The following is a 27,477-nucleotide window of genomic DNA, read 5'->3' on the forward strand; positions in this document are numbered from 1 at the left end:
ACCCAGAATACAAAATGTGCTCCTCTCTGTGATGTCCCCAGGTGACCTAAGACACTTCTGGCTCCCATCTGTGACAACCATATAAACTCTGTGCAGTTCCTAAGAATTATGACCTGTATGATAATTTTATTATAAAATTCAAGTAGCTGGGCATGGTGACAAATGCTGGTGGCCCCAGTACTCAGGAGGTGGAAGCAGGATTCTGAAGCCAGCCTTAGCTACATGGTGAGTCTAAAACCCTGTCTCAAAAAATAGCGAATTGAGCTGGGTGGTGGGGGTGCACACCCTTAACCCCAGCACTCTCGGAGGGAAGGCAAGCAGATCACTTCAAGTAATCCGTCCCCTTTCTAAAAGGTGAAGCTTCCTCTTGACTGAGAGCTGAACTTAATGTCTGGACCCCGGAGAATAGAATACAGGATGAGCAACACTAAGTTTACGTTAGAGAGTGTCACCCTCAGCAGTCCCTCCAGGCTGGGGTCAGAAGCACTGTTGTGTGGATGTCATGTGCCCAGTGTGATGTGGAGGGAGGGCGCTTTATGCCTGCGGTCTACTCTGAGGTCCCCCTCAGTCTGAATATTAGAAAAATATCAGACGAACCCAAAGGAGGACAACAGTCTGCAAAATACCTGCCTTGGATGCCTGCAAAACTGAGGTCTTCTGGAGAACTGCAAACAGGCTGAGAACCTCATCAGGGGTGACGAGGGACGGCAGTGGATGCGCCACAGAGTCCCAGATGGGACCCTGGAACAGAATCTGGGCATTTGTAGGAAGACCAGAGAAACTCAAATGAAGTCTTGATATGCGCTGGTGTTATACATCTGTGTGTGTTCAGGCACATGGACATACATGTACGTGTGTCAGGGGACAGCAGATGTTGGTCCTCAGCCGCCACCTGCCTGCCTGGCCAGCAATTCAGGGAATGCACCTGTCTCAGACTCCCAGCAGTGATGGTGCCACCCTGGCTTTCGTTGTTGCTTGTCTGGAGATCTGACTCGAGTCCTCAGACTCACCAATTCAGCATCGCTGAGCCGTCTATCCCTGCTCCTCTCGTTTGAGAACTGTATTTCGGTGACCTTTCGGTGATGAAAGGTGCACCTCCTTGCAACCTTCATTTCCTAATATTTACTTTATTTTTAATTTTGTGTATGTGGGAGGGGTGCACATGTGTCTGTCATATCCCTGAGAGGACTCGGATCCCCTCGGGATGCAGTTACAGGAGGTTATGAGCTGCCTGATCTGGTGCTGCAAACCTGACATGGGTGGTTGGAGCTGGTCTGGTCCTCAGCAAGGACAGCATTCACTTTCAACCTCTGAGCCGCCTCTTCAGCCCCCTCCTCACAGCTTTTCTATAAAGTTAAAATCAATCCCCACATAAATGTTTTGTTTTTCCAGCAGTGCTCCCTGTACCTCATAAAAGTATTCAGATTGGACAGTCCACGCTATGGTCACCCGTTCCTAGGCCTGGTCTGCCTCGGTCCATCTGTGCTGCTGATAGAATGCCTCGGACCGCAGTTTCTAACTGCAGGGTGCTGTAGGCTCGGAGTTCTGAAGACTGACAAGAAGAAGCCAGTTCAGCCTCAGATACGGCCATTCTCTTTCATAAAGGCAGCTTGTACACTCTAGCCTTTGAAGGAGCTAAAGGCTGGATTGGCTGAGGCAAATGAGGGCATGGCAGCTCGCTCAGTCCATAAAGTACATAAGCTCGGGGGTCTTGAGTTTGAACTCCAGAACACAGGTAGAAAGCCAGGCATGATGGCTCATGGTTATGATCCTAGCACTGGAGAGGCAAAACCAGGAGGATCTCCAGGGCGCTCTGGGCATCCAGCAAGCAAATCCTGTTTTAAAAGACAGGGTGGGGGGTTGGGGATTTAGCTCAGTGGTAGAGCGCTTGCCTAGCAAGTGCAAGGCCCTGGGTTCGGTCCCCGGCTCCGAAAAAAAGAAAAGAAAAAAAAAAAAAAAAAAAGACAGGGTGGATAGGCTGCTCCTGAGAAATGACTCCCGGGGTTGACCTCTGATCTCCACATGCATGACATCTATACACATGTGCATGTATACACTCCACACACACTCACACTTCACACCCACAGACACACAAACAGACACTCACAGGCACACGAACACTCACATACACAGACACTCACACACACAATCACACTCAGCCACCACAGATACACACACACAGATACAAACACACTCACACACTCTCTCACACAGAGACACACATATATTCATACAAATTATCACACACAGACACACAGAGACACACACACTCTCTCACAAAGACACACATACTCGTTCACACATACATATACACATACACACAGACACATACACAGAGAGAGAGAGAGACACACTGTCACACACAGAGACATACACAATCTCACACACACTCATGCTCTCACACATAAACATACACACACTCTCACACAGACACACACAAAGGCACACAATCACACACGTACAGACACACACACACACACACACACACAAACACACACACTGCAAACTCACCCTTCTTTAATGGCATTACACTCACCCGTGAGAGCAGAGCCCTCATGACCCAATCACTTCTCAAGATTCCCAGCTCTTGATACTGTTAATATAGCAATTACACTTTCCCGCGAGCTCGGAGGAGAGGAGCATTCTAACCTTAGCAGCCTTAAACCTAGACATCTTAAGAAGATGGCCCTTAGTTTCTTTCCTATTTTAAAGTACTGTAGGACATTCACAACCACTCGAAGTTTAAGGCTGTGCAGGTTAAAGCTTTAGAATTAGAAGGCTTGAATTTAAGACTTTTCCTGCCTGCTTTCTTCATGGGCACTGTTATGTTTTAAAATGGAGATATCCCCCCAGGCTCAGAGGAGGGTGCCACATCCCCTGGAACTAGAGTTAAAGGCAGTGGCGAATGTTGGGAACCAAACCCTGGTCCTCTGCATGAGCAGTGCACACTCTAAAGTGCCGAGCCACCGTTCCAGTCCCCACGTCCATGTTTAAATGCCTGGTGGCACTACTTTGGAAAGCACTGGAGGTGAGGCCTAGCTGGTCAAAGTCACTAGGTACAGGTTACTTTTAACCCACGTCCTGTCTCACTCTCAGCTTCTGCATCCACACAGGAGCAGTCAGTGCCTCTACCACACTCTCCGGCCACCATGACACTGAGTCTGCCGTGACACAATAAGTAAGGGATACAAGCATATTGTGTTCTTTGGGCCTCAGTTTCGCCTCTGTCACATAAATCTGTTGACTGTCAGTGACTATTGGCATTTTTGTGTCTGGACTTGGTGTTCAGCACTGTAGTGGATAATGAACCTTCCAGATGCAGCCTCAGGACCCAAGGGCTTCCTTCTACCTCCCTAGCTGCTTGGAGAAGCGCAGACTACAAGCTCTCTCTAGGGACCGACTTGGGTTAAAGGAACTGTCCAGCCCCAAGGCTGTGCTCCTTTCTGGAGAGAAGTCTGCATTCCATATAGAGGGTTCAACTTCTTCATCCCAAGTTGGGATGACTTTGACAGTCATCCCTCCACAGAGCACCGAACGTGGTTGATGGAGGCCTTTGTGGAGACTGCACCAACGCCCAGTCTCTCTGCCAGCCCTATCCTGCTTCCTCCCTTCTTCAGAGTGTTGATCCTAAGAGCGTTCCCCACGAACAGCCCCCAGCACTCAGATCTCCATCTAAGTGTCTGCTTCCGGGGGACTCACCAAGAGCGTTTCACCCGCACTGGCTTTCTCAACCCTTGGAACAGTCTGTTTGCTCAGAGGAGGTTATCAAGCTTTGAGAAGAAAACACAACCGGCCAAAGATAGACAACCGAGAAACGGTGACACCATATGGGGAATCGTAAACCTTCTGGGCTAGTGCTAAACAAAGCCCCTTATTGCTTCAAACCTTATTTAGCTAGTCTAAACTAGCACAAGATAGCTCGCAGGGCCGCTAAAGGTGTGGGAGGGAATCAATATTGCTGAACACACTTAAACATTGTTTAAGACAACATTAGATCTCCATCTGCTCTACTATGAGAAGACATCGGGGATAGAATGGAGATGGTAGGGTGGGGGTGAGGGGGTGAAAGGGTGACTAGATACATAGGTGGGAGACCGGATAGGTGAGCAGGGTTGAGTGAATGGGGGTGTGACTAATGGTCGGATGGGGGTATGGTTAGGCGTGGATGTGGTTAGACAGCCGGATGGTGGAGTGGTCACTGAGAGAGTGGGAGTGGATAACCCTATGAGTAAAAGCGTGGCTGGGTGGCTGAATGAATGGAAGTGGCTGGGAGCAATGGTGGGTGAGTGGACGGATTCGTTACTCGTTTTTTTTACAATGGATGGCGTAGTTGGGTGAATAGAGGTGTTTGGTGAATGAGGGATGAATAAGTGGTGGAATAGATGTGTGAGTAGTTTCATTAGTGGCTGGGTAGGAGATTAGACAGCCAGGGGAGTGAAAGGGGATGGGAAGTCTGCTAGCGAATGAGGGCGAGTGTGGCTGTGTGGACAGATACTTTGCTCAGGTGGATATTAAAGACCTTGAGAAACAGGAAGTGTTTGGATAGATGAAAGGGTTAGGTGAATGGAGGAGTCGTTTGAGTGTCAGAATTGTGAAGGCATTGGAAGGATGTCTGGGTGGGTGACAGCTAGGCTTGCTGAATGGATGAATGAATGAATGAATGAATGAATAGCATGCTAGTATAGGTGGGTGACAGCATGGCGAGGTGGGCGAGTGATTGCATGGTGGAGTGGCTAAGTAAGATGGCCTTTGAGGCATGGCTATAAACCTGGCTATAGGTTTTGTTAGAAAAGCCAAGGATTGGGATAGGGTGGCAGCCGCTGAGTGAATGACCGAGGCACTATGGTCAAGCGAGTAGATAACCAGATGCATGGGTGACTCGCACAGTAGAGAAATGCAGGACCAGACTTGGCTCGGAACCTCCTAGGCTATCGGTCTCCACCGGGCACCTACCTGGAGGCAGCAATCTCAGCCTTCTGGCGCGCAATGGCTGCTGCGCGTTGCGCACCCTCGACCCCATGCTCCACCTTCTGGCGAACCTTGTTGCTCTTGAGCGGCAGCACGCGGCGCTTGGTGCCCTTGACCAGCACATTGTGGCGGTACTTGCCCTCCTCGCGGTGGCCGTCGGGCAGCGTGGTGCGACCGTAACCGTGGCGCAGGTTGTCCAGCCACTCGCCCTCGTAGCGAAGGCCGCTGGAACGTTCGCTCACACCGAAGCCCGAGCGTTTGTCGTTCTTCCACTCGCCCATGTAGGTCTCCGTGGTGGTGGCGTCGATGTCGGCGTCGAAGGGTGCAGCCGCGTCGTCAGGGCCCTCGGCGCCTTCGGCCAGGCTGCCGGTGGACGCGGCATCGCTGGCTCCTGAGCTCAGCTCGCTCTTGAGGAAGCTCAAGCGGCTGCGCTGGCTGCCCAGCGACGTGCGTGACTCTGAGCGTCGCAGTCGACCCAGCAGTGCGCCTCGTGTGAACAGCCCTGGGGGACGCGCAGCCTCGGCCGTGGCCAGTAGGCTGAGCGCGAAGCCACCACGCGGCACCGGGGGCAAGGGCAGCGTGGGCCCGTCTGCCGCCGGCGAGTCTGGAGCCACTGTGCCATTGCTGTGCTCGCTGCGCAGCGAGGACAGCGAGGTGCGCAGCGGGGAGCGCACCACCACTGCCATCCCGTAGGGCACGCTTTGGCGCACGCCGTAGCCATGCCGCATGCCGTTGGTGAATTGGCCTTGGTAGGTCCCTGCGGGGGAGCGGGCAAAGAAAGCTGTGTCAGTTAGATGGCAGGGACTTGGTGACTCCCGACATGGACAAGGAGGGGTGGGGTCCAGAGAGAACCGATGCCATTCAAGGGACAAAAAGTGCATACTCCTGTGCCTATCTGGAGTGGCCTCGGGAAGATGCAGGTAGGGATTCTGGTATACTATAACCTGGGTTATGGGCAAGGCAGGGTTGGGGCTCAGAGGACAGCCTGGCTATCAGAGTATGCTGCTACAGGCAGGGCCAACAGAGTGCAATGACCTAGGTGTGGGTGAGGCCAGAGAGCACCAAGACAGCTTGGCCCTCAGAGGGACAGAGTGCGTTCCGCTCTGTGTACCTGGAAATGCGAGTGTGGCAGAGCACGTAAGAGTGGGCAAGCCAGAGGGAGAGGTGTGGCCATTCCCACTGGTGGGAACCTCAGGTGAGCCAAGAGAGTCAGTGTGAAGCTGTGTGATGAGTCGAGGCCCCGGTGCTGGGTGGATGGAATGGGTGGGATGATATAAACACTCCCATGGTGGGAACATGCTAAGGTCACGGGTTTGCAACAGTGTGAAGTGTGTGATTCTGTATGTTACATTGTAGTTATCGGAGCAGGTCAGGCTGTGAACTCTACCTGAAAGAGGTATAGAAACGGTAGCTCTGTGGGGCACTGTGGTCAATGCGAAGGGCTGGTGCAAGGCAGCCTGACTGAGAGCGTTTGAGAAAAACCCAATGGGACTGTGTAACGTAAGACTGTGGTGCAGGTTGGAATGATCACGAAAGGCCATCAGAGGGCCGAAGCGGGGAAGAAGTGTGGCCAGGCAAGGCCCCACTGGTACACGGAACGAATGCACAGTTGCCCTGTTGCCCAAGGTGATGTGACTAGGGGGGGTCGTGACCAGATAAGATAGCAAGTCTGCAGGCAGGGTGAATGCTGGGAAGCATGAAGTAGGTGTGTGTGTGTGTGTGTGTGTGTGTGTGTGTGTGTGTGTGTGTGTGTGACTACATGAGATCACAGGTGTGTGACGCATGGTCCATGGTCCCACGGAAGTGACATGAATGCGGCATGGAGTTCTGAGAAGGTGAGGCCACGCAAGTGTTGCGGTACAAGGCTAGGGCATTGGAAACAGTGAGTTGGGCTTATGGGCATCAAATTGAAACCACAGACGACCTAGTGCTCAGATTGGTGGTATGGAGAGGAGCTGCCGGCAGCTAAGGGCCCATGTGGACACGAGCACTCCAGCTCGTGGGAATGAGTGTGTGGCAGCAGGCCAATCAAATCTTGCACATGCAGAGAGGCATATAGACTCCAAGGACTGTCTCCAGCCTTGCTGTGTGACGTTAGGCAACTAACCTGACCTCTCTGTGTCTCAGCTTTCTTATCAGAAAGAGGGATCACCTCCTAGTACTCTAACTCTGGAAAACTGAAAGATCCCTGATCCATGCTGTACTGGTGCTGAGGTCACCTGAGCTCTGTGAAGAAGCTGACACATGAAGACATGACAACGTCATGAAGACTTTAACCCCACTGCAGTTCCAGATGTTGGCTTGGAGACAGATGTCCCCTAGATATCTCTCTCTCTCTCTCTCTCTCTCTCTCTCTCTCTCTCTCTCTCCTTCCTCCCTCTCTCCCTCTCTCCCTCTCTCCCTCCCTGTATCACTGAAAGCCAGTCCTCTGGTCTACTCTAGAGCTGTCATGAGCACCAATGTATGACATCAAAGTCCACTGCCCTAAAGTGGCCAGTCAGCGCCTTTGCTTCATCTTAAGAGTCCCTCGCATATCTGTGTGGTAAAGGCACCCGGGATGATACTATTCAGAGGTGGTAGAGCCTTTAAGAGGTGGGGTCTCGTGGGAGGCCATGGTGGTGTGTCCTTTCTCTCTTCTTGAGGTGGGCAGCATTGCTCTCCCACCTACACTGAGCCTATCACAGACCTAAAAGCAAAAGGGCCAACAGATCATGGACAAGAACATCCCCAAAACAGAGCCTCCAAAACCCAGGGACGTGTCCCTGTGACCTGAAAACCTCCTACTAGGCACCTCCTCTTAAGGCTCCATTACCAAAGCAGGTGGCTTCATTTAGATAAATAAAATTTAAGAAAAATTCAGAAAAACAAACAACAGTGCCCAGCAGTGTTTTGCAAATATCCGCCAGGAAACATGCAAGCCGTCTAGACTCTGGCCCCGTCTCAGCATCCTCACTCTGACTGGGTGATGCTTGGAGCTTCAGCTCTCATCCTCTGCCAGCAACTGGTCAGCAACTCAGAGGGGCTCTATCCAAATATGCGGACGGATCGCCCCATCTGACTCTTCTTATTCCAAGGAGACGCTGAGGCCCTGGTGACCCACAAGAGCCTCCTGAATTTTAAAGCTGCTTCTCTAATCTCGACACCCTCCCACCCCACTCCTCTCTAGGCATAGAAGCCTCATGGGCGTTCCTCTCCCAGACCAGTAGGGGTCCTACCTCAGGAACTTTTGTGAGTGCCCTTCTCTCTTCCCTCAGGTACCTACATGGTTCCCTTCCCTGTTGTCTTCAAGTCTCCACTCCTGTCAACAGTCCTGACAATGTTATCTGAAGCAATATCCTTCCCATGTGAGTTTTCTACCCCCTCCTCAGCTCCAGTCTATGTGAAACAAAGGTGTCTTCTCCTTTCGTTCATTTTTCTCACTGGCGGCAAGCTCTGTAAAGACAAGGATTCTGTCTGCTTTGTTTATTATTAGAAAAATGAGGATTAGGGACTCGATGCAAACACATTGCACAGCTGAACGAAATGAGTCCATTCAACTTTTGTTCTCTTTTTGCCTTATCTCTGAGGGGGGGGGACAAAACAACACAAACAAAGAAACAAACAGAAAGGAAAGAAGAAAAAAAAAAAAAAACAACCAAACCAAACCAACCAAACAAAAAACCTTGAAGCAAAAGTTCAGGTTCGGCAAGGATGAAAGACATACGGGATGACATAGCTCACATGTCGCCAGAGCCCACACTCCATGCTTAGCTACGCTCCTCCTGTTTCTCCAAAGAGAATGGGGGGAAAGAGAAAATAGAAAGGATCCTGAACAGGGCAGAGAAGCCGGGAAATGGGGACAGAGGAGACATCTAATCTCCAGGTTGGAGAAGTTTGTGAAATTGAATCCAGCAACCTACCTGGAGCTAGTATTTGGCCTGAGATGGGCTGACAGGGCCCCTTTAAGCCCAAGAAAACCTGAGACTGTGACGGGGAGCAACTCTTGGCTGCCTGTTGGAAATGAAACAGTCTGGCTATATTAGGAAACTTACAGGCATGCAGCGAGTCACCAACACCCAGGGGATATTGATAGTGACAAGGCCCTGGGAAGGGGGATCAGGGGATGGAAGGGACATCTCCCTGTGTGTCTGAGACGGGGTGGGCAGTCCTCCCTGAGGACAGGAGGCCCACATCTGCAGAGAAAAGCTTCCCTGCAGTCAGTTAGCTGGCTGAAAGCACTCTGGGCAGGAGTGCTTCCTTGTGCGTAAGGCGCTCCATTGTTCTAAGGGACCCACTGAGGTCCCCAACTGCCTGGCATGGCCACCTCAGTTTGATCTGTTCTCTACTCAGTTTTCTTCCTACCTGGGAAACTTTGTCCTTGTTGGCTACAGGGTCCTACTGTGTAGATCAGGCTGACCTTGAACTCACAGAGATCCACCTCCCAAGTGCTGAGATTAAAGGCATGTGCCGTCATGCCCCACAGCAATTTGGGGGGGATTTTATTTATATTTTATGGGTACGCATTTACTGCCTGAATTTATGTCTGTGCACCATGTGCATGCTGTGCCTATAGCAGCCAGAAGAGGGTATCAAGTCCCCTGTGGTTGGAGTTACTTAGGGTTGTGAGCTACCATGAGGCTCCTAAGAATCAAGCCCTGGTCCTCTGGAAGAGAAACCAGTGCACTTAACCATCTCTCCAGCTTCCGTTTGTTTTTTTGGAGACAGGTTCTCACGTGATAGTCTAAGCTGGCTTGGAACTCTGCACAGCCCAGACTAGGTCCAAACTCCCGGCAATCCTCCTGCCTCAGGCTCCAAATTGGTGAGGTTACAGACATGAGCCACCCTGTCCCCCAGCTCAAGCATTCTCTCTTGGCCCACACCTCTCCTCTCTCTCCCACGGCCATCTTTGATGCCAGACCTCAGCATCAAATGAGAAACCATGCAGGGAGAGTTCTTGAAACTCTTCCTTGAGTGTTAACAAAGACAGTCTCATCACCTTCTTCATGCTTTCCCCAAGTGACATGAACTAACCACCATGGTGACTGGTTCAGTATAAACCTTTCCTCTCCTGTGGGACGTTAGCTTCCAGGCAGAAAGGAACAGTCTCTAACTCATCCACAGCGGTCTCAGCATCCAACACCGTTCCCATATGTACAGAGGTCAGAGGACAACTCGTTGAGAGTCGGTTTTCTCTTTCCACAAGTGTAGGACCTGGAGATTAAACTCACGTAGTCAGGCTCGCAGGCAAGTGTCTCTGCACACTGAACCAGCCATCGAGCCTGCTCATCTATCTCCCGTGGGATAAATGACAAGAGGACAGTAAACGGTAGTCGCTGTGGTTACTACTAAGACGGTCAGTTCGTTCAATAAGCATATACTGTGTTCTGTAAATCAAGCATTATGCGTTACTGTGAAATGTAGCAAAGAATGGAACGGTTGAGCCCAGAACGTAACGGGAGGCACACTTAGCCCAGCAGCAGCCAGTGCTAGGCAGAGCCAGGTGAGGGACGAAAGCGTGATGCTGGAACTCCATGGAGAGGACTTCCTGGAGGAGGTGGTGAGCTAAGCCCTGTCGCAGGTTCATAGTGAGCTGCACGTTTGGTTGAAAGGAACAGAGTCTACAAATGCCAGGAGGCCCGCAGCTTGAGCATCTGCAATCACGCAGAGTTACAACGTGCATCCTGTCCTGGATATGGAGAAGTGGTAACTGGCAAGCATTGATGTATGACTATGTTTTCCTGACCGCACTGTTACGTTGGCCTAGGAGCAGGGCCCACATCCCACTTCCTTCTCAACCCAGGATGAGAGAGACACTAAAAGCAGGCAGTATTCAGCTCCAGATTCAGCGGTGCAAACTCTGGGAATGATGATCAGAGCCAACACAGAACACACAGTCCGGTCTCCCAGGTAGACAGAGCCTGCATCCAGCCCTCTCCCCACCCTTGCTCCTCTCCGTTAGTTTGGAGTGTGGATTACAGCCTTGACTCTCACCTTGAGTGTTTCTGAAACCCTCATTAGTTACTTAAGCCCGCAGAGCCTCGTGTCTGACATTCTATGAAGTGGAGGTGATGAGTGTCATTGACTGCTCTTAAGTAATGGCTACAGAGCATGCATTCATCAAAGATACACCAAAGATACATCAGAGTACAGCAGGGACCCAAATGGACATTGTCTCTGCCCATGAGCATGTGTACTACATGCCAGGGACGGACCAAAAAGCTTCTGACCTGGGATTCTACTAGACACACACATGCACACGCATGCACACACGCACACACACAATAAGACAGACACAGCAGTGATCCAGAAGAGAGGTAAGAGTCAAGGTCTAGAGAGCTATGGAGTGGGGAAGGCAGTTGACTGAAGATTAAGAGAGGTACATGGGTTGTGCGGGGGGTGGGGGGAGCTGGCACACGGAGGGGGCTCCATAAGGGTTGGTGGGTGGCAAGAAGTGTCCCTTGAAGGCTAGCTCTTTTTGCTCCCGTGCTGGGGATAGAACCCAGGTTGTGTGTTGCTGGTCACGTGCCCTAGCACTGAGCTACCCCTACCAAAAGGCCAGCTTTTTGGCAGGTCAGAGTCTTTTCTCGGAAATACTGGCCCAGAAAGGATTAACTGTAAAGATGAACTGAAGCCAGGAAGGACAGAGAGAACCCAGGAAGAGATGGAGGCCAGCTCTGGGTTTCACAGAAGGAGGCGTGCTTGGGTTCAATTCCCACCGCCAGGTCTCTGCACTTGCTGTTCCAGACACAGCATGGCTCCCTGTCGGCTCGACCCCTCTTCTTCCTTCTGATCTCAGCACAAACTACACTGTCAGGGAAGCCTTCTTCTCCAGTCGATCGCCACAGCAGCCCGCATTCCCATCTCCTTTCCCTTCCAGCTCCTCTTCGGTCTGTAACATAGCCACCGTTGACCCTGGACCTCTGCCGTTAGAATGCACACTCCTAAGGCAAGGCTGCATCTGCGTTCCCACACATACACCCAGCACACCACATGAGGACCAGCGCAGAGAAGGCACTCAGCGGACACTCAAATTAATTGAAGGGCACATGGCCTGAGATGAAATTCTGAGTCTTTCTCTTACCAAGAAGGGGAACGTGACATATCGTCTTTTCAGGGCTCCTGCAAGTCATGCAAAGGTTATGGCAGAGACCTCCATCTCTCCACAAGTGTGGGCTTTCCTCGCTTGACAAAAAATACATGGTTTGAATCAAACCATGACAGGTTTATGTTTCGACTGTGTGGTTCCCAGATAGTGTGGTGCTATTGGGAAGGACAGCCTTTAGGAGGTGTGTAGGGCCTAGTTGGCAGAAGTACGTCACTAGAGACAGGACTCGGGGGTTATACCAGGTCCCCTAGTTCCTACTGTCTGCTTTGAGGTCTACTGAGAAGTTGGCGTCCCCGCTACTCTGAACTCCATCCTGTCTTGACTGCAGTGATGGATGGAACCCCCTGAAACCATGAGCCAAAGCAAACTTTCCAACCTTGAGTTGTCTCGGTCGGCCATTTTCTCACAGCAACGAGGAAAGTAACTGATATCGGAAAATGACTGAAAAATAACTGAAACAGAAGGATTCCTCAGAGGCGACATGTCCTGCTAACAGTAGGACAGTTCCGAGCAAACTGAGAGGGCCGGTGACCCTAACTCTGGTGACAAGGACACTGAGTTGACATGTTTGTGGGCCAACTCTTCAGGAAAAGCAAACAAACTTTGCTTTGCACCATTCCGAAGTGTAAATGCTCCCTCCCTGGCTGGTCATGCTACCAAGGGTTGAACAGTCACTTTGAAATTCTCCTAAAAACATAACCTCAGGCTTTCGAGAACCAGTAAAAGCTGGCTCAGAGCCAGCATTTAATGTGGGCTCTCAGCTGGTTGGTTCCTACAAACACGTACCCCATACTACAGGCAACCTGGTGGGTATGAGAATCTCTGAAAAGTTGTGACTGGAGTGGAACTTGGAGAGCATTTTAAAGAACCAAAGTACCACCTCTGCCCCTCGCTGTATCCACCTCAGGCATTGTTCATCAGCCACGATGCTGATGCTAACTGAATCTCACTACGTCCCTCGCCACATCTGTATACGGCCAGTAAGTTAATGTTGTATGGAATTACTAGTCCCCGCACTCTGGAGGCCAGAGGCAGGAGGATCTTTGAGTTGGAGGCCAGCCTGGTCTATAGAGTGAGTTCCACGACAGCCAGGGTTACACAGAGAAACTCTGTCTCAAAAAAAACAAGCAGAAAGGATAAATGTGGCCATGTTCTCCTTGCATAAGGGAATCTCAAAAAGACTCAGATAGACAATGAGTGACTTGTCCAAGACCACACAGCCAGGCAGTAGCTCAGCTGAGACCAGAAAACCATATTTCCAGCTTCACTCACCCCTGTCTTGTTGGTTTCAAGGGCTGAGTGTCACAGAACAGGAAGAAATGAAGAAGGACCCTGAGTCTAGATTCTGGGAAATGTTGTTAGGATTTGAGTCTCAAATGTCCCCTACAACTCATGTGCTGGAACACCTAGTCCCTGTAAGAAGGTAATGTTAGAATCCAGCTGCCCAGGCCATAGCCCCTAGGGTAGTCTTTCCCTCCCATCTTGAGGATCTTGACAGGCACCCTGCTAAGACAGTGCCTGTCAGTCCCTAGTTCACAGACCTCCTGATGTCAATGACTCTCCCCAGAGAAGTGAGTTTACTCACATCAAAGCAGGTAATGGTGGCCACACATCCCAGCCTGCCTTCCCTTCCCAGCCCAGCCCATCCCCTTCCCTGCCACCTGCCTGGGATCCAGAGAGACTAGGTACCAGTTATTGAAACTTCCCCCATCCTCAGAAAGGAATAAGAGGCTCCCATTTCTGCCATGTGCATCTGGACTTCCTGTCTTCAGAGTCCTCAACATGTTCTGTCTCTGGTGCTCAGAGTCCCTGTCACACTTGTCTGTCTGCTGCCTGCCTGCCTGCCTGCCTGCCTGCCTGCCTGCCTGCCTGCCTGCCTGTCTGCCTGTCTGTCTGCCTGTCTGCCTGCCTGCCTGTCTGTCTGTCTGTCTGTCTGTCCATAGCAAGAATAACTTTTCTACTAAGCCCCTTACTCTCCAGTAATCTATCTCAGTGGCCCTCTTGACCACACTCTCACCATCCCAAACCTTTCGGTCTCCAGTGATGTTTTGTGTTTGGGAGTACAGGAGGAGGGAAAGGGAGCTTGGTTGGTGGAAGTGGGTGGCTTGAAGTGGGCCTTGCTTCTGCCCCCTGCCTCCTTCCCAGCTCCCACTCCTTGATATGCCAAGATGTGAACAAGGCACCTGGCAAACTCCTACCATCGCCAGCCAAGCTACTCCAGCCCTTGCCACCATGAGGGACTGTTCCTCCTCAAACTGTGAGCCCCACTCCCCATCCCCCACCCCTTAAAAGAAAACAGGCCACGAAAACCCCCTCTCATCCCTTATGTTGCTTCTGTCAGGTGTTTTGACACAGTCAGAGAGAAGTAACTAATACACTCTGGCCTCTCTGTGCACCTCGAAGATATCTTATCTTGTCTACACAGACATACCTTATCTTATCTTATCTTGTCTACAAAGACGTACCTTTTGTGTGCTGCCCAGCTAGCACACATACTCATTGCAAAATACCCAAACAAGGGAGTGTGTGGACAGATGCTCTCTTGTCTCCCCAGGCGAGACTACTGTCAACAACGTAGGTCCGTCCTGGCCATTTGCTACACACAGTGCATGCTCATGAGGTGGAGGGAAAGACTGACAGTTTACCACTTAGCCATTGCTCCTGTCTCTGAGAATGAACACAGTAGGGTGGGCACTCCATAAATGCTTGCCAGATGGCTTTTGTGTCCTTAGCCTGCCTGTGATTCATTTCCATGTGAGGTGTAAGCGGTCGGCCTCTGTATACTGTGTCCCATGAGCTCTTGCGTATCATTCAACAGTCCCTCTGCTTAGCGTCTGACCAGCGTGGTTATTTCCCCCACAATGGTCCTGAGGCCTTGCTCTCTGCCTCACCTGCAAGGCTGGCATGGCAGTCCCTCCCGTGGTTTCCAAATGCCTCCATCCATCAAAGCCCCACAGTCTCTGGTTTCCTGGGATCACCAACAGACAGCGCTGAGCAGAAGAGCTGGCAGAATTGGTGACAACTCCCAGGAGCAGGGTCAGGTTGCAGCCATAGATGCCAAGTCTCCTTAGCCTTCAGAGCTCTGCCACTCCCACATGTAGGGCCGCTGCCCCGGATGACACCCCACAGCTCACACAAGAAGCTGAGGATTAACTCGGCCACACTGGCTGGGTGCGGACAGCCCAAGGCCTGTGGTCTGGGTGGAAGCCCCTTGGCCAGACCTGGGCCAGCTCAGCACACTGAGGGTTGCCAACAACACTGAGGCTCTAGACTAGAGCTAACTTAGTACATGGGAGAGAGGGGTCTAGGGAGAGGGCCTGAGTTCAGAGGCAGCCCACGACTGTCAGGCTCACGAGAATGTCTTAGCAGGTATCTCTCACCCATGTGCCAGACACTCCGCTCCTGACCCTCACCCAACCCATGGCCATTTCTTCTTGGTTCACACAAATGCTGGAACCATCACACACACACACCCTCCATTTCTCACTCTCACTCACGCTCACTCTCTCTTCCTCTCTCTTCCTCTCTCTTATTCTCTCGCTCTCTCACTCCTCCCAGCCACAATATCATCAGAAACTTACCAGCCCTCCCTTCACAGTACCACATCTTACTGTCTTGGTGATGGTGGTCCAGGCCCCTGCCCTTCTCACCTACATCATGAATACGGCCTTAAACTCACAAATAGACCGCACCACCACCCTGGCTCCAGATGGCCTCATTTCTACCCTGGAACAAAAGGCAGCCAATGAAATCAAATCAAATCCTGTCCCTCTTCAGCTTTGGGATGCCAGCAACACAGCTCAGTGGGTAAAGCTGCTTCCTGCCAAGATTGATGATCTAAGATCAACTCTGGGACCCACACTGTGGGAGAGAAGTGGCCCCGACAGCTCTGTCCTCTGGCCTCTGCACTGTGGTGCACGCACACTGACAGAAAAATAAATACGTAACATGGAATAAGAAAATCTTTAATTTCATTTATTCTTATGGTACTAACAGTGGAATGCCAGCCACTGAACAACTTCAACTTCAACAGCAAGTCCCTTTCATTGTCCCTGTCTTTCTCAGACTAAAAGCCACATTCTTGCAATGGCCTATTCGACCCTTCACGAAATGCCCCCTCCCCATTGCTTTCCTGGCAGAGACATTATATGGACACCGTGTCCTTCCTTGCATGCCAATGTGTCAAGGGGACACGCTGTTCATCTGCCCTGGCCACTTGAGGAAGTTACACCCGGGTGCTTCGTGAGGAAGGGTCTGTAAGCTCCCTCGGAAATAAACATTTGGACCACAGTGACTCCTGAACAGCATGTCGTGTAGGCTGCACACACCTCACACCTGACCAAGTCCCACATTCCATCCCTGCATCCCCAGGGTGGACAGCTATCATGGGCTCAAGTTTCCTCAAGCACCCAGTGCTCATCTCTGCTGACAGGGAGAGCCCAAAAGGCTCGAGTGCCCTGGAGTGGCTGTGCAAATTGTTCTCCACCCACACCTGGTTCCTCAGCCCTCAGCAAATGTTCCTTAGAGAGGAAATAGAAGTCACCCAGGAGGGAGAGAGGGAGGACAGACCTCACTGCCTTCCTCCTACTCTATGGCCCTGGCTAGGGAAGGGGCAGGAGGGGAGAAAAACAGCCCTCTGGCCTGTGGTAAAAAGCATCCTGCCCCTTTCACCCCACATTCTCAGCAGAAGCCCTCAGAACTTGAGACTGGACATTCCTCACAAGGGTGTGGCCTGGGTCTGGGGAACAGCTGCTGGGGGCACAGAATTAGCAACCCCTGGAAACCAGCAAGCTGAGTGAATCCCCAAGGCCTGCCTTGGACAGGGCACATCTGCTGTGACTCAGCCAATCCGATGCATGAGTCACGAAACTCGGCCAATCGGATGCATGAGTCACGGGACTCGGCCAATCGGATGCATGAGTCACGGAAGCAAGACACAGAGAGGAAAGATTGTGTCCACTTTCTCATCTCTTTGAAGGGGTTCTCTCCCGGGAGTGCCCAGATAACACCAAGAAGCTGCTCAGACAGCAGCTTAGCCCACTGGCACCTTGATCCCTGGCTGTGAACTGTGACGTGATATTCTTGAGAGAAGGTTAAATTATGCTGATTCTACACTGGAAACGGAGTCACGCCCAGTAGAGGTCCGGTCTACACTGGCAGGCCACACGGCAGAACTGAGGCAATCACCGTTTTAGTTTATCAACCCTTCCAAAGTCAAAGGCCGGTTTCTGTGTTCAAAAACATTGTTCCAAAGATAAGAAAAGCTATGATTCAAGCTATCTGAGTTAATTTACCCTGAGGGATATGGGGGGGCACCATAAGAAGGAGGTACATTCTCACATTTTCATATGTGCAGGTATTAAATTGAGGGTATTAAACTGATATATTAAGAGACATTTTAGCCCTCGTGGTGGGAAAAGAGAAATGGAAGATCAGAGAGGTTACTTGATGTCTACACAGTCAGCAAGCAGCACAGTTGGAGTTTGAGCATCCACCTAGGTGAGCTAAATCCCTACTCCAAGAGTCTAAGCACAGTGTGTGTCCTATCTCTAGCTGGACTTTGGCTATTTGTGGGTTCTTCCTTCTTCCACCTTTCTCCATCCTTTTTCTTCTACCATTTCACCCCATTGACACTTGACAGGAGAGAACACAGGCTAGATGAGAAAGGGGGTGACAGAATCATTAAACTACTTCCTGCTGGTTAGGGCATCCAGTTCTTTGGGACAAGTTTGATTTTCATCATCAGGATATCTAATTTCTTCTTGCTCATGACTACTTATCAAACCACGACCAACAGTGACCAACAGTGATCAACAGTGACCAACAGTGACCAATAACAACCAACAGTGACCAACAGTGATCAACAGTGACCAACAACAGCCAACAGTGATCAACAGTGACCAACAACAGCCAACAGTGACCAACAGTGACCAACAGTGACCAACAGTGATCAACAGTGACCAACAACAGCCAACAGTGATCAACAGTGACCAACAGTGATCAACAGTGACCAACAACAGCCAACAGTGATCAACAGTGACCAACAGTGATCAACAGTGACCAACAACAGCCAACAGTGATCAACAGTGACCAACAACAACCAACAGTGACCAACAGTGATCAACAACGACCAACAGTGACCAACAGTGACCAACAACAACCAATAGTGACCAACAGTGACCAACCAATAACCCCCACAGGCTCCCAGAGTCCTAGCATTTATATATCCTCTGAAAAGTCCCCAGAACTACAAATATCACACAATCACAAAGACTATCTGCAGCTAGCAAAATCACATCCCTGCTAGAGCTCCAGGCAAATCATAGTCAGCTGCTATGGACAATCTGAAGTATCCCCATCCCACACCTGGGATTAAAATGAAAACACCTGTGTTTTTTAAAAGAAACCAAAATTTTCACTACACCCATCAGATTCTCTCAGAATTTCTATGCAAATTTGAAAAGCAAAAATTCCACTAGAATTGAGAAATTGGTTGAAAAAGGTAGGAGGATTTAAGGTCAACATGAAATAATTATATCAGGGCTGGAGAGCTAACTCAGCAAGTAGGGGAACTGGCTGCTAGACCAGAAGACCAGCGTTCCATTCCCAGCACCCACACCAGGAGGCTCACAAACATCTGTAACTCCAACTCTGAAAGATCCAATGACTCTGGCCTCTGTGTGCTGTGCTCATTTGCATATACCCACGTACTGACATAAAATAACATTTCAAAAAAATAAAGAAGAAAATAATTATGTTTCCATAAACTAGTGTCAAATGGGTGAAAAAATAAAATTTAAGATACCCACCAGGTGGTGGTGGTGCACACCTTTAATCCCAGCACTAGGGAAGTAGAGGCAGGTGGATCTCTATGAGTTCAAGGCCACCCTGGTCTATAGAATGAGCTCCAGGACAGCGAGGGTAACACAGAGGAACCCTGTCTCAAAAAAACAAAAGCCAAGAACAACAACAAGGCTCCATTTACCATGTCAATAAATACATACATACATACATACATACATACATACATACATACATGGCCAGCAAGAAGGCTAGACAGCTTTAGGCATTTGTCATGAAATCTGACAATCTATGTTCAATCCTTGAGACCCACAAGGTGGAAGGGGAAAATTGACTCCAAATTGTATCTCTGTGTGTACATGGTGGCACATGTGTGCCCCCTGACCCCAGCAAATTTTTAAAAAAATGCAATGGCAGTTTTGTAAAAACAGGTGCATAGGTATAACTTTTTTTTAATGTAGGAGTTGAAAAGTTCAAAGCATTCCTGAGTAAAATTGAATAAAACATCAACAACTGGGATGTATACCATGTCCATGGATGGGAAACTCAATGTCATTAGAATGTTTATCTCCTCAAGCTGATCTGTAGATCTAATAACCTGCAATGAAAACCCAGCTGCCTTCTGTTTTAAGAGACCGACGAATGTGGAAAAAGCAGTGACCTCCAACAGCAGAATATTGAATAGGAAGGACAAACTGTAACTTTGAAACTGACTCTAGGCTGTGCGTGGCAGCACATGATCCCAGCACTTGGGAAGCTAATAGCCTGAGCTACATATCAAGTTCTGGTATAGCCTGGGCTACACGGTGAGACCAAGTCTTAAAAGAAAAAAAAAAAAGACTTGTTATAAAGCTATGGTCACAGAAAGAGGTCAGCCTTGTTGGGAATACAGATGAATAACAATAGAGAAATGATCCTTAGGGGCACAAATGGATAAATAAGAAAGTTGTTTCTTTAAAACTTAACTCTGGGAGAACAGAGCTCCAGGCTCAGAAAATGAGACATCCTGTGTTGCTCAGTCCTCTGTTCTGACATTGAGTTTGAGTGTTTGGAATTCATCGGACTAAATGAGTTTAAGTCATGAGCGAGGAAAAGATAAGTAGATAACAAGTAAACAAATGGATGAAAGCAAACTGGGTCCTGAGTGTGGCAGGCTGGGTTCTGGGCTCGGCTGTCAAAGACATTCAAAGTAGCCTCGTCTTCTCAGAGCAATGAAAGCGTGTGGCAAACCGTTCCGAGAGCTTTCTATAAGCCAGAGCATCACTGAATTCCCCAACAAGATATAATAAGAAAGCAGCCGACATGGCCCAGAGAAAGGGAAATGGGGTGGAATGTTGGTTTGCGTTCTCCATTTTCGTGGGCGTGCTCAGGTAGAGAATTGCAGTGTATGTAAAATATACATCTGGCTGTGGAGTGAAGAGCAACCGTGACAATTTGAAAGGCACAGGAAGAAGTCTAAGTAATGGCACACGTAAGGCTCTTAGCACAGAGCCAGGTGCACGGCAAAGCCTCGTAAAGGGAGCCTGCTGTCATTCCTGTGGGTGGGCTTCACAAGCAGTTGGCCTTGCAGTTTCATGGGGAACCTAACTTAAAGGTCTCCTGTCAACATTTTGAAATCTGTGGGTGATTTTGAAGAGATCCACAAAGATGTTTCAGTTGGCAGAGTCCTTGCTGTGTAAGCACAAGATCCTGAGTTTGGATTTCCACCACATTAAAAGCCAGGTACACGTGGAGGCACATGCCTATAACCCTAGCTAGCCTTGCTGCACCCTAGCTCTGAGTTCAAATGAAGACTCTGTCTCAGAAAAAAGAAAACTTACTCGCTATTTTCAAGCCCCACCTCTACTTCCCATTAACCAGAAATCCTTGATCTTTCTCAGTTTTCTCATCTGCAAAATGGGTAATAACAATACTTCCCATAAAGTAACATGGCTTTGTCACATGCCCAGGACGGCACTCAGCACATGGCAAACACTGTAAGATCACTATTATTAATGTTGGTTTTATGGAAAATAGTGGACTTAGGGGCCATCTTCCAACTGCTACCTTTATTTGCTTGTTTGAGATAGGGCTTCAGGTACCCCAGGCTAGCCTCTAACTAGTTATATAGCCAAGGATAACCTTGCACTCCTAATCCTCCTGCCTCTTCCTCCTGACTCTGTCATGACAGACGTGTACCGCCATACCTGGCTCTGGGGCACATCTTGGTTACTGGATTTATTTTTGAGTGAGATTACTTTAAGAATCTGATTGTGATTATGATTATCTGAGGAAAGACCTCCCAGGGAAAGGACAGGTTGTCCACGTGCAGACAGCCTACTAGTAGCTTTTACCCTTAATCATAGCGCATGGGAAGTGGAGGGCTTCAGAGACTCTGTCTCTAAAGCAGAGACAGAGAGGGGCAGAGAAGGGGGAGGAGGAGGAGGAGGAGAAGGAGGAGGAAGAAGAAGAAGAAGAAGAAGAAGAAGAAGAAGAAGAAGAAGAAGAAGAAGAAGAAGAAGAAGAAGAAGAAGAAGAAGAAGAAGAAGAAGAAGAAGAAGAAGAAGAAAGAGAAAGCCAGGGTCACAAGGGTCTTTCAAAGGTTAGAGTCTGTGGGTTTCCTGGTGGAAGCGGCCAGGTAGCCAAGCAGTGAGTTGCTTCTTCAGGGCTGGGTATGTGCAGCCGCTTTAAGTCAGCGACTATTTTTAGCTTTACTTTATATGGACAGGGAAGGAATGAGGGCTATAGCAGGGGGAGGGCCAGGAGGCTCCAGTCCAGGGGCCTTCCCCGCCCCCACCTCTTCCCATGCCAGAGTTGAGCCTCCCATCAAAGCAAGGCTGGGAAGAGAGGGCAGCAGGGTGGAGGTGGGAATGGCAGGGCCTTCAAAGAAGGTTCTGGATAAGTTGCTTTAGAACAAGTGACTTCCAGCCTTTTGACACATGATACTTTATTTTTTCAAGACAGGGTTTCTCTGTGTAGCCCTGGCTGTCCTGGACTTACTTTGTAGACCAGGCTGGCCTCGAACTCACCAAGATCCACCTGCCTCTACCTCCCGAGACCTGGGATTAAAACACACAGTGACACATGTATGTGTCTATACATTGCACTGCTGCACATACATGTATATGCATACAACATTAACTAAACATTTTCCGGGAAATGAGGCTTTACCTTGTTCTCCATGATAGACCCAGTCATTTCTGCTCTATACCTACCATTCTTTCTATTTGAAAAAAAAAAGTCAGTCCTGACCCACTGAATTGATCTGTCTCCCAACAAATCAGATGGCGGCACCTCTAGCCCGTGAGGCTGGTGTTTGCTCTGGTTTAGTCACAGCCGACTAGAAGGCAAGACAGCTTCTCCATATCCAGGACAGGATGCACGTTGTAACTCTGCATGATTGCAGATGCTCAAGCTGCGGGCCTCCTGGCATTTGTAGACTCTGTTCCTTTCAACCAAACGTGCAGCTCACTATGAACCTGCGACAGGGCTTAGCTCACCACCTCCTCCAGGAAGTCCTCTGCATGGAGTTCCAGCATCACGCTTTCGTCCCTCACCTGGCTCTGCCTAGCACTGGCTGCTGCTGGGCTAAGTGTGCCTCCCGTTACGTTCTGGGCTCAACCGTTCCATTCTTTGCTACATTTCACAGTAACGCATAATGCTTGATTTACAGAACACAGTATATGCTTATTGAACGAACTGACCGTCTTAGTAGTAACCACAGCGACTACCGTTTACTGTCCTCTTGTCATTTATCCCACGGGAGATAGATGAGCAGGCTCGATGGCTGGCTCAGTGTGCAGAGACACTTGCCTTCGAGCCTGACTATGTGAGTTTAATCTCCAGGTCCTACACCGTGGAAAGAGAAAACCGACTCTCAACGAGTTGTCCTCTGACCTCTATACATATGCCGCGGTGGTCACATATGCCCTGTTACCTCCCCAATAAATGTAACAATAATATTTTTAAATCACATGAGAGATTAGAAGTGGTTCATCTCACAGCTGAGGAAAGTAAGGCTCAGAAATAAACCCGGTGGGACAGGGTCATAACCCCAGACTTGTCTGGCCCCCACCTGCTCCTAATCGTAGGATCTTATTGGTCCACATCCCTCTTGGTGCCATCCAGAAGAGGGCAAGGGGCAAGTCCTTAACAAACCCTCAGGGGACCGATGACAGCTTGATTAAAGACATTTTCCAAAGCAGCAGCCACATCTAAAATTGGATGGTTACACCTTGTGTGTGGCTTGGAAGAAAGAATCCACAAGGTCTCCAGTGTCCCTGGATGTGAGGGCATCTCATGGGAGGGAGAAGGCTGAGCAGAGCAGGGCGGCTGGTCTTCTGATCACCTGGCCTTAAGAGCTCCCCGACACACCTGGGCTCAAACCCAGGACCCACAGACCCAGGTTACCTAGCCAATGCCTGCAATTCCAACAGGCACTCCTGCTCCTTTTGCCTGTTCTTCAGACAGGCTAAGCCTTGTCCCACCTCAGAGTCTTTGTGTCTCCACTCCCTACTTGAAAAGCTCTCCTCTCTAGACCTCCCAACCCTGCACCTGAGACTACTTCATGCACTCTCTTCCTTCACTAATGGTAAGCATGAGAAATTATATATAAATAATACATTAATATAAATTATATATATATATATTGTGTGTGTGTGTGTGTGTGTGTGTGTGTGTGTGTATTTGTTTCCTGGTTTTCTTCTGTCTCCTTCTCTAAACAGGAGCTTCTGGAAGACCATGTCTGCTCCCTGCTCCAGTCCCTAGCACTAGATACGGCACACTGACAGGTGGTTACTGCTATTGGCTGCAGGAGTGAATAGGTTTCCTCCTTTTGGATGTTGGCAGATCAGCCCATCGTGTCCTGGGTTCACCTCACCCCAGGAATGTATAACCCTGTGATTCACAGCCAGACCTCCAAGCCCGTAGAGATGGAGAAGAGGGATAGGAAGGGGTGTTTGGCACATACCTGCCATGTACCTTTTTACATAGATGGCTGATACTCTATAAGCAGGCAAGGATTGTGCCCATTTTCTATCTGGGAAAACTGAGGCTTGCTCTCTACCCAACCTCCATTGCCTGGTACCACGCTCAACAGAATCATCTGCTGAGTCAAAGTGCACTGAGTTGGAGGCTTGGTGAGTGACTCAAGGACATCAGAATTTGTCCTCAGTTCATTCCCTTCCGTCCAGTTCTATAAGCTACTCTAGGTGCACTAGGGAGCTGGAGAGACAGAGTTAAAGGTAGATGCTCAGCCCAGGCATGCACCTAGTCTGCATCTCAAGCTGCTCTCGGTTTACTCCAGCTTGAGCAAACTCACCCCGGGGGCTGCTGTTGCTTAACCCTGCTTCCTTGCTCCACCCTCAGAATGCCCCTTTCCCATATTTCATCACAGCACATAAATCCTAACTACAACATCCCACAAGTGGCTTCTTATGCCAAAAGTAATTATTTTCTAAAGAGCCACAACTTTGAGTCACTCAGCATAGCAGGAAAGTGTCCTGGAAATACCCCAGTCAGAGGAACCATGGGGTATGGTGGAGCACGTCTATAATCCCAGGACTCTAGCCCTGAGGTAGGAGGATTACAAGTTCAAAGCCAGCTTGAGCTATATTCTGTCTCAACAAAAAAAGACTGCAGGAGTCGCTAACTGCTTTCTGTGAGAGTTAGCAGGTAAGTGCTTTAGGTTCTGTGAGACAACAGCCAAATGTCTGGATGTCAGATAGAGGCGTTCATCTGTTTTTCATGTCACAGAATATTTTCCACATCATTATAAATCTAAAACACTCTCACTTTGTGATATATACAAAACAGGCAGAGAGTCACTGACCATTGGTGGCTACAGTTTGCTCACCCCAACCCCTCCCTCTCCCTCCCTCCCTCCCTCCCTCCCTCCCTCCCTTCCTCCCTCCCTCCCTAGCCTCCTTTCTTCCTTTCTTCCTTGTCAGACTACATTGGCAAGCTGTTATAAGATGATCCTCCTGCCTCAGCCTTCCAAGTAGCTGGACTACCATATAGTAGCTGTGAAGGGACACTTTGCTGTGAGTCTGTTAAAGCAGCCCTTGTTGCTCACTGTGCTGGTTGGAAGGTCTGATAGCCCAGAACTTGCACTTTTGCTGTGCACTTTGATGCTGGCAGTATTTGTTCACTGCCTGTGCTTTGAGCAGTACTGATGTCCCGAGTGCCCCATTGTATGGATGAGCAACTGAGGCCCGGGTAAGCCACATGTCCAAGTCATACCCTGCAGTGCTCTCTGTCTCAGAAAACTCCTCTTTATCTTAACTGTGATGTTCTCTGAGCCTCTTAATGTCCCCTCTCTGCTGGGAGAGTCTCCATCTCCTACTCTCGTGATCACACTTCCCTTGCCAAAAATCTAGCTCAGGAGCTGTGTTCTGAAAGCTTTCCCCTGACCCTCAGTCTGCTCTTTTCGGCCTCCACTCTCTGATGTGTTTGAGTGAGATGCTGGCCTGCCTATCTCCCTTCGAAGCCTGAGTCCATGCCCTTTTTGTATCTAATCGTTTGCACAATGACTGACACATGGGAGGTCCCACCAAAATATGCATCAAATAAGGCTGGGGATATGGAACAATTGTCTAGGATTATGTGTTGAATGAGAGAATGTATGAGTAAATGGATGGATGGAGGGATGGGTGGATGGATGGACGGGTGTATAGCTGCTGGGTGAATGCATGAAGGACTGGATGGCTTGGTGGACGGGATGAATGAATAGGAGATGGTGAATGAGTGATGGGTGGATGTGTACACGGATGGGTGAATGAATGCCCGGTGGTTGGATGGATAGATGGATGGAGAAATGAATGAATATATACTCTTATGACCTATCCCGTGAACATTTTTTTCACAGCAAAGTTGAGGCCAGCCCCCAGTTCTACTAAACACAAGCTAAAATCTGTTTACATACCTAGAGAGTAAAGAGAAATGGTTACATTTTATCAAGTGTCTGATAAGTGCACATCTATATATAGGACAGCCTTGCACTCGTCATTTCTGCCAGTTCTCAAGAACCGCTTTATTGTCCTACCTTTTCTAATAAGAAAATGGATACAGAGAGGCAAAGTAGCTTACCTAAAGCCACACAGGAAATACCGTCTTAGACCAACTACCCTGTTGCTTCCCACCATCTCTTCCGGACCCCGCTCAAGCTCTGCGGGCCGAGCTGGACTCACCTCCGTCTGCATAGGTCTCCGTGCCATAACCATCCTGTAGGCCGTTATTCCAAGTGCCCTCGTACTTGGCACCACTGTTTGTGCTCTGCCGGATTCCGTAGCGCCCCTTGAAGCCATGTGTCCACTCCCCCTTGTAGAGCCATCGCCCCTTGGTCTCTATGCCAAGTCCATGTCGTTTGCCCTGGCTCCAATATCCCTCAAAGGTATTCCCACTGGGCCAGGTGTAGACGCCTGCCACTTCAAAGCCAAAATTCCAGGAGCCCGAGTATTCACCCTGGCCCTTAGGGCCGGTGCACAGTCCGTGCCCATGTGCCTTCCCCCCTTCCCAGCCCCCACAATACGCCCCGCCATCATCAAAGTCAAAGCGGCCCCCGCTCATCTCATCCTCGCTCCTGACAACTCCTCCGTCCTCCAGCTTGGGCGTAGGGGTACCTGATGCTCTCCAGGCACCTTCAGACTGAGCCCCTAGACTCAGCACCGGGCTCGAGGTGGGGAAAAGTAAAATGCCAGCAGAGGCAGAAAAAGCCCAAAGGCCAAGTCAGCAGTGGGGGCGCTGGTCAGTGCCATGGCTGAGAGGCCCCCTCAATCATCCCAGCAAGGCAGTAACTTAAAAAGGAAGCAGACCGAAGAGACTCGAAGTTCCCACAAAGCGTCCCAGGTTCTGCTTCCATGGAGTCCGGTGAGCTCTCCTTAAGAAAGCAACGAAAAAAGTTGAGGGGTCCTGTCTTTTCAAAGAGGGACAATTCCCTGTTTAGCAGCCCAGCCGAGGCTGAATTCCCGCCACCCACCCTGAAGCAGCCGCTGGCCCCCTTCTCATCCACCCCAGTGGGCGTGCGGCTCCGATCTCCCAGCTGCCCCGCCCCTTCTCCAGCCCTGCCTTCCTCCCAGGATAGAAAGGTCAGTGTTGCCCTAACAAGGCCATTGGATCTCAGAAGCTGCTCCCAAAATAACCCCCTGGTTGGCCCAGCCTTCTTCAGAGCCGGAGGGAGGGGGGCTTCCAATCCGCTGGGCCTGCAGACCCAGGCATTGGCCCGAGGGGGCTGAACAGGAAATCTGAGAACCAAATGTGGACAGCCTAGCTACTTGATGGCTTGCCTTCCTGTGGGTCAGAGCTGCCTCCCATCTAGGAGTCCCCAGGATCCGCAGGCAGGGAGAACAGACTGAGACCAGCAGACCAGCGGACTGTCTTATCCAGGGCCACGTCATATCCCCAGAGTGCAGGGGGTGGCAGACATGGGGCCCTACTACTTCGAGCATGTCCTGGCAGGACCTGGGGCTTTGGAGCCTCTGCCAATCCCATTGAAGTATCCAGTGACCTACGGAGAAAGGAATGGAGGACAGTTGCACATATGCCTTTGAAAGAGTGAAACTCAGAATGAGCAGAGAGGGTCTAGCCACCGGGCGAACATGAATGAGTCGGAGTTCTGTGCTCACATTCCCAGCCCGTCCTCAGCCCAG

The 27,477-nt window shown here is 49.9% G+C and overlaps 1 protein-coding gene across 2 annotated transcripts in view; it reads right to left on the minus strand.

Annotated features, from left to right (window-relative positions):
* The window catches only part of Jph2 (junctophilin 2), a 64,433-nt gene extending 37,238 nt beyond the window's left edge, over positions 1-27,195 (minus strand). The window contains exons 1-2 of one of the 2 annotated variants that reach the window (XM_006235526.5): positions 26,020-27,195; positions 4,954-5,725 (exon numbers count right to left, since the gene is read on the minus strand). In XM_006235526.5, the coding sequence (XP_006235588.1) occupies positions 4,954-5,725; positions 26,020-26,398 (1,151 nt within the window). In that variant the 5' untranslated portion in view covers positions 26,399-27,195. 2 annotated transcript variants of the gene reach the window in all.
* Positions 27,196-27,477: the final 282 nt, after the last annotated feature.

The sequence above is a fragment of the Rattus norvegicus genome, chromosome 3 (genome assembly GCF_036323735.1).
Source record: "Rattus norvegicus strain BN/NHsdMcwi chromosome 3, GRCr8, whole genome shotgun sequence".
Lineage (NCBI taxonomy): Eukaryota > Metazoa > Chordata > Mammalia > Rodentia > Muridae > Rattus > Rattus norvegicus.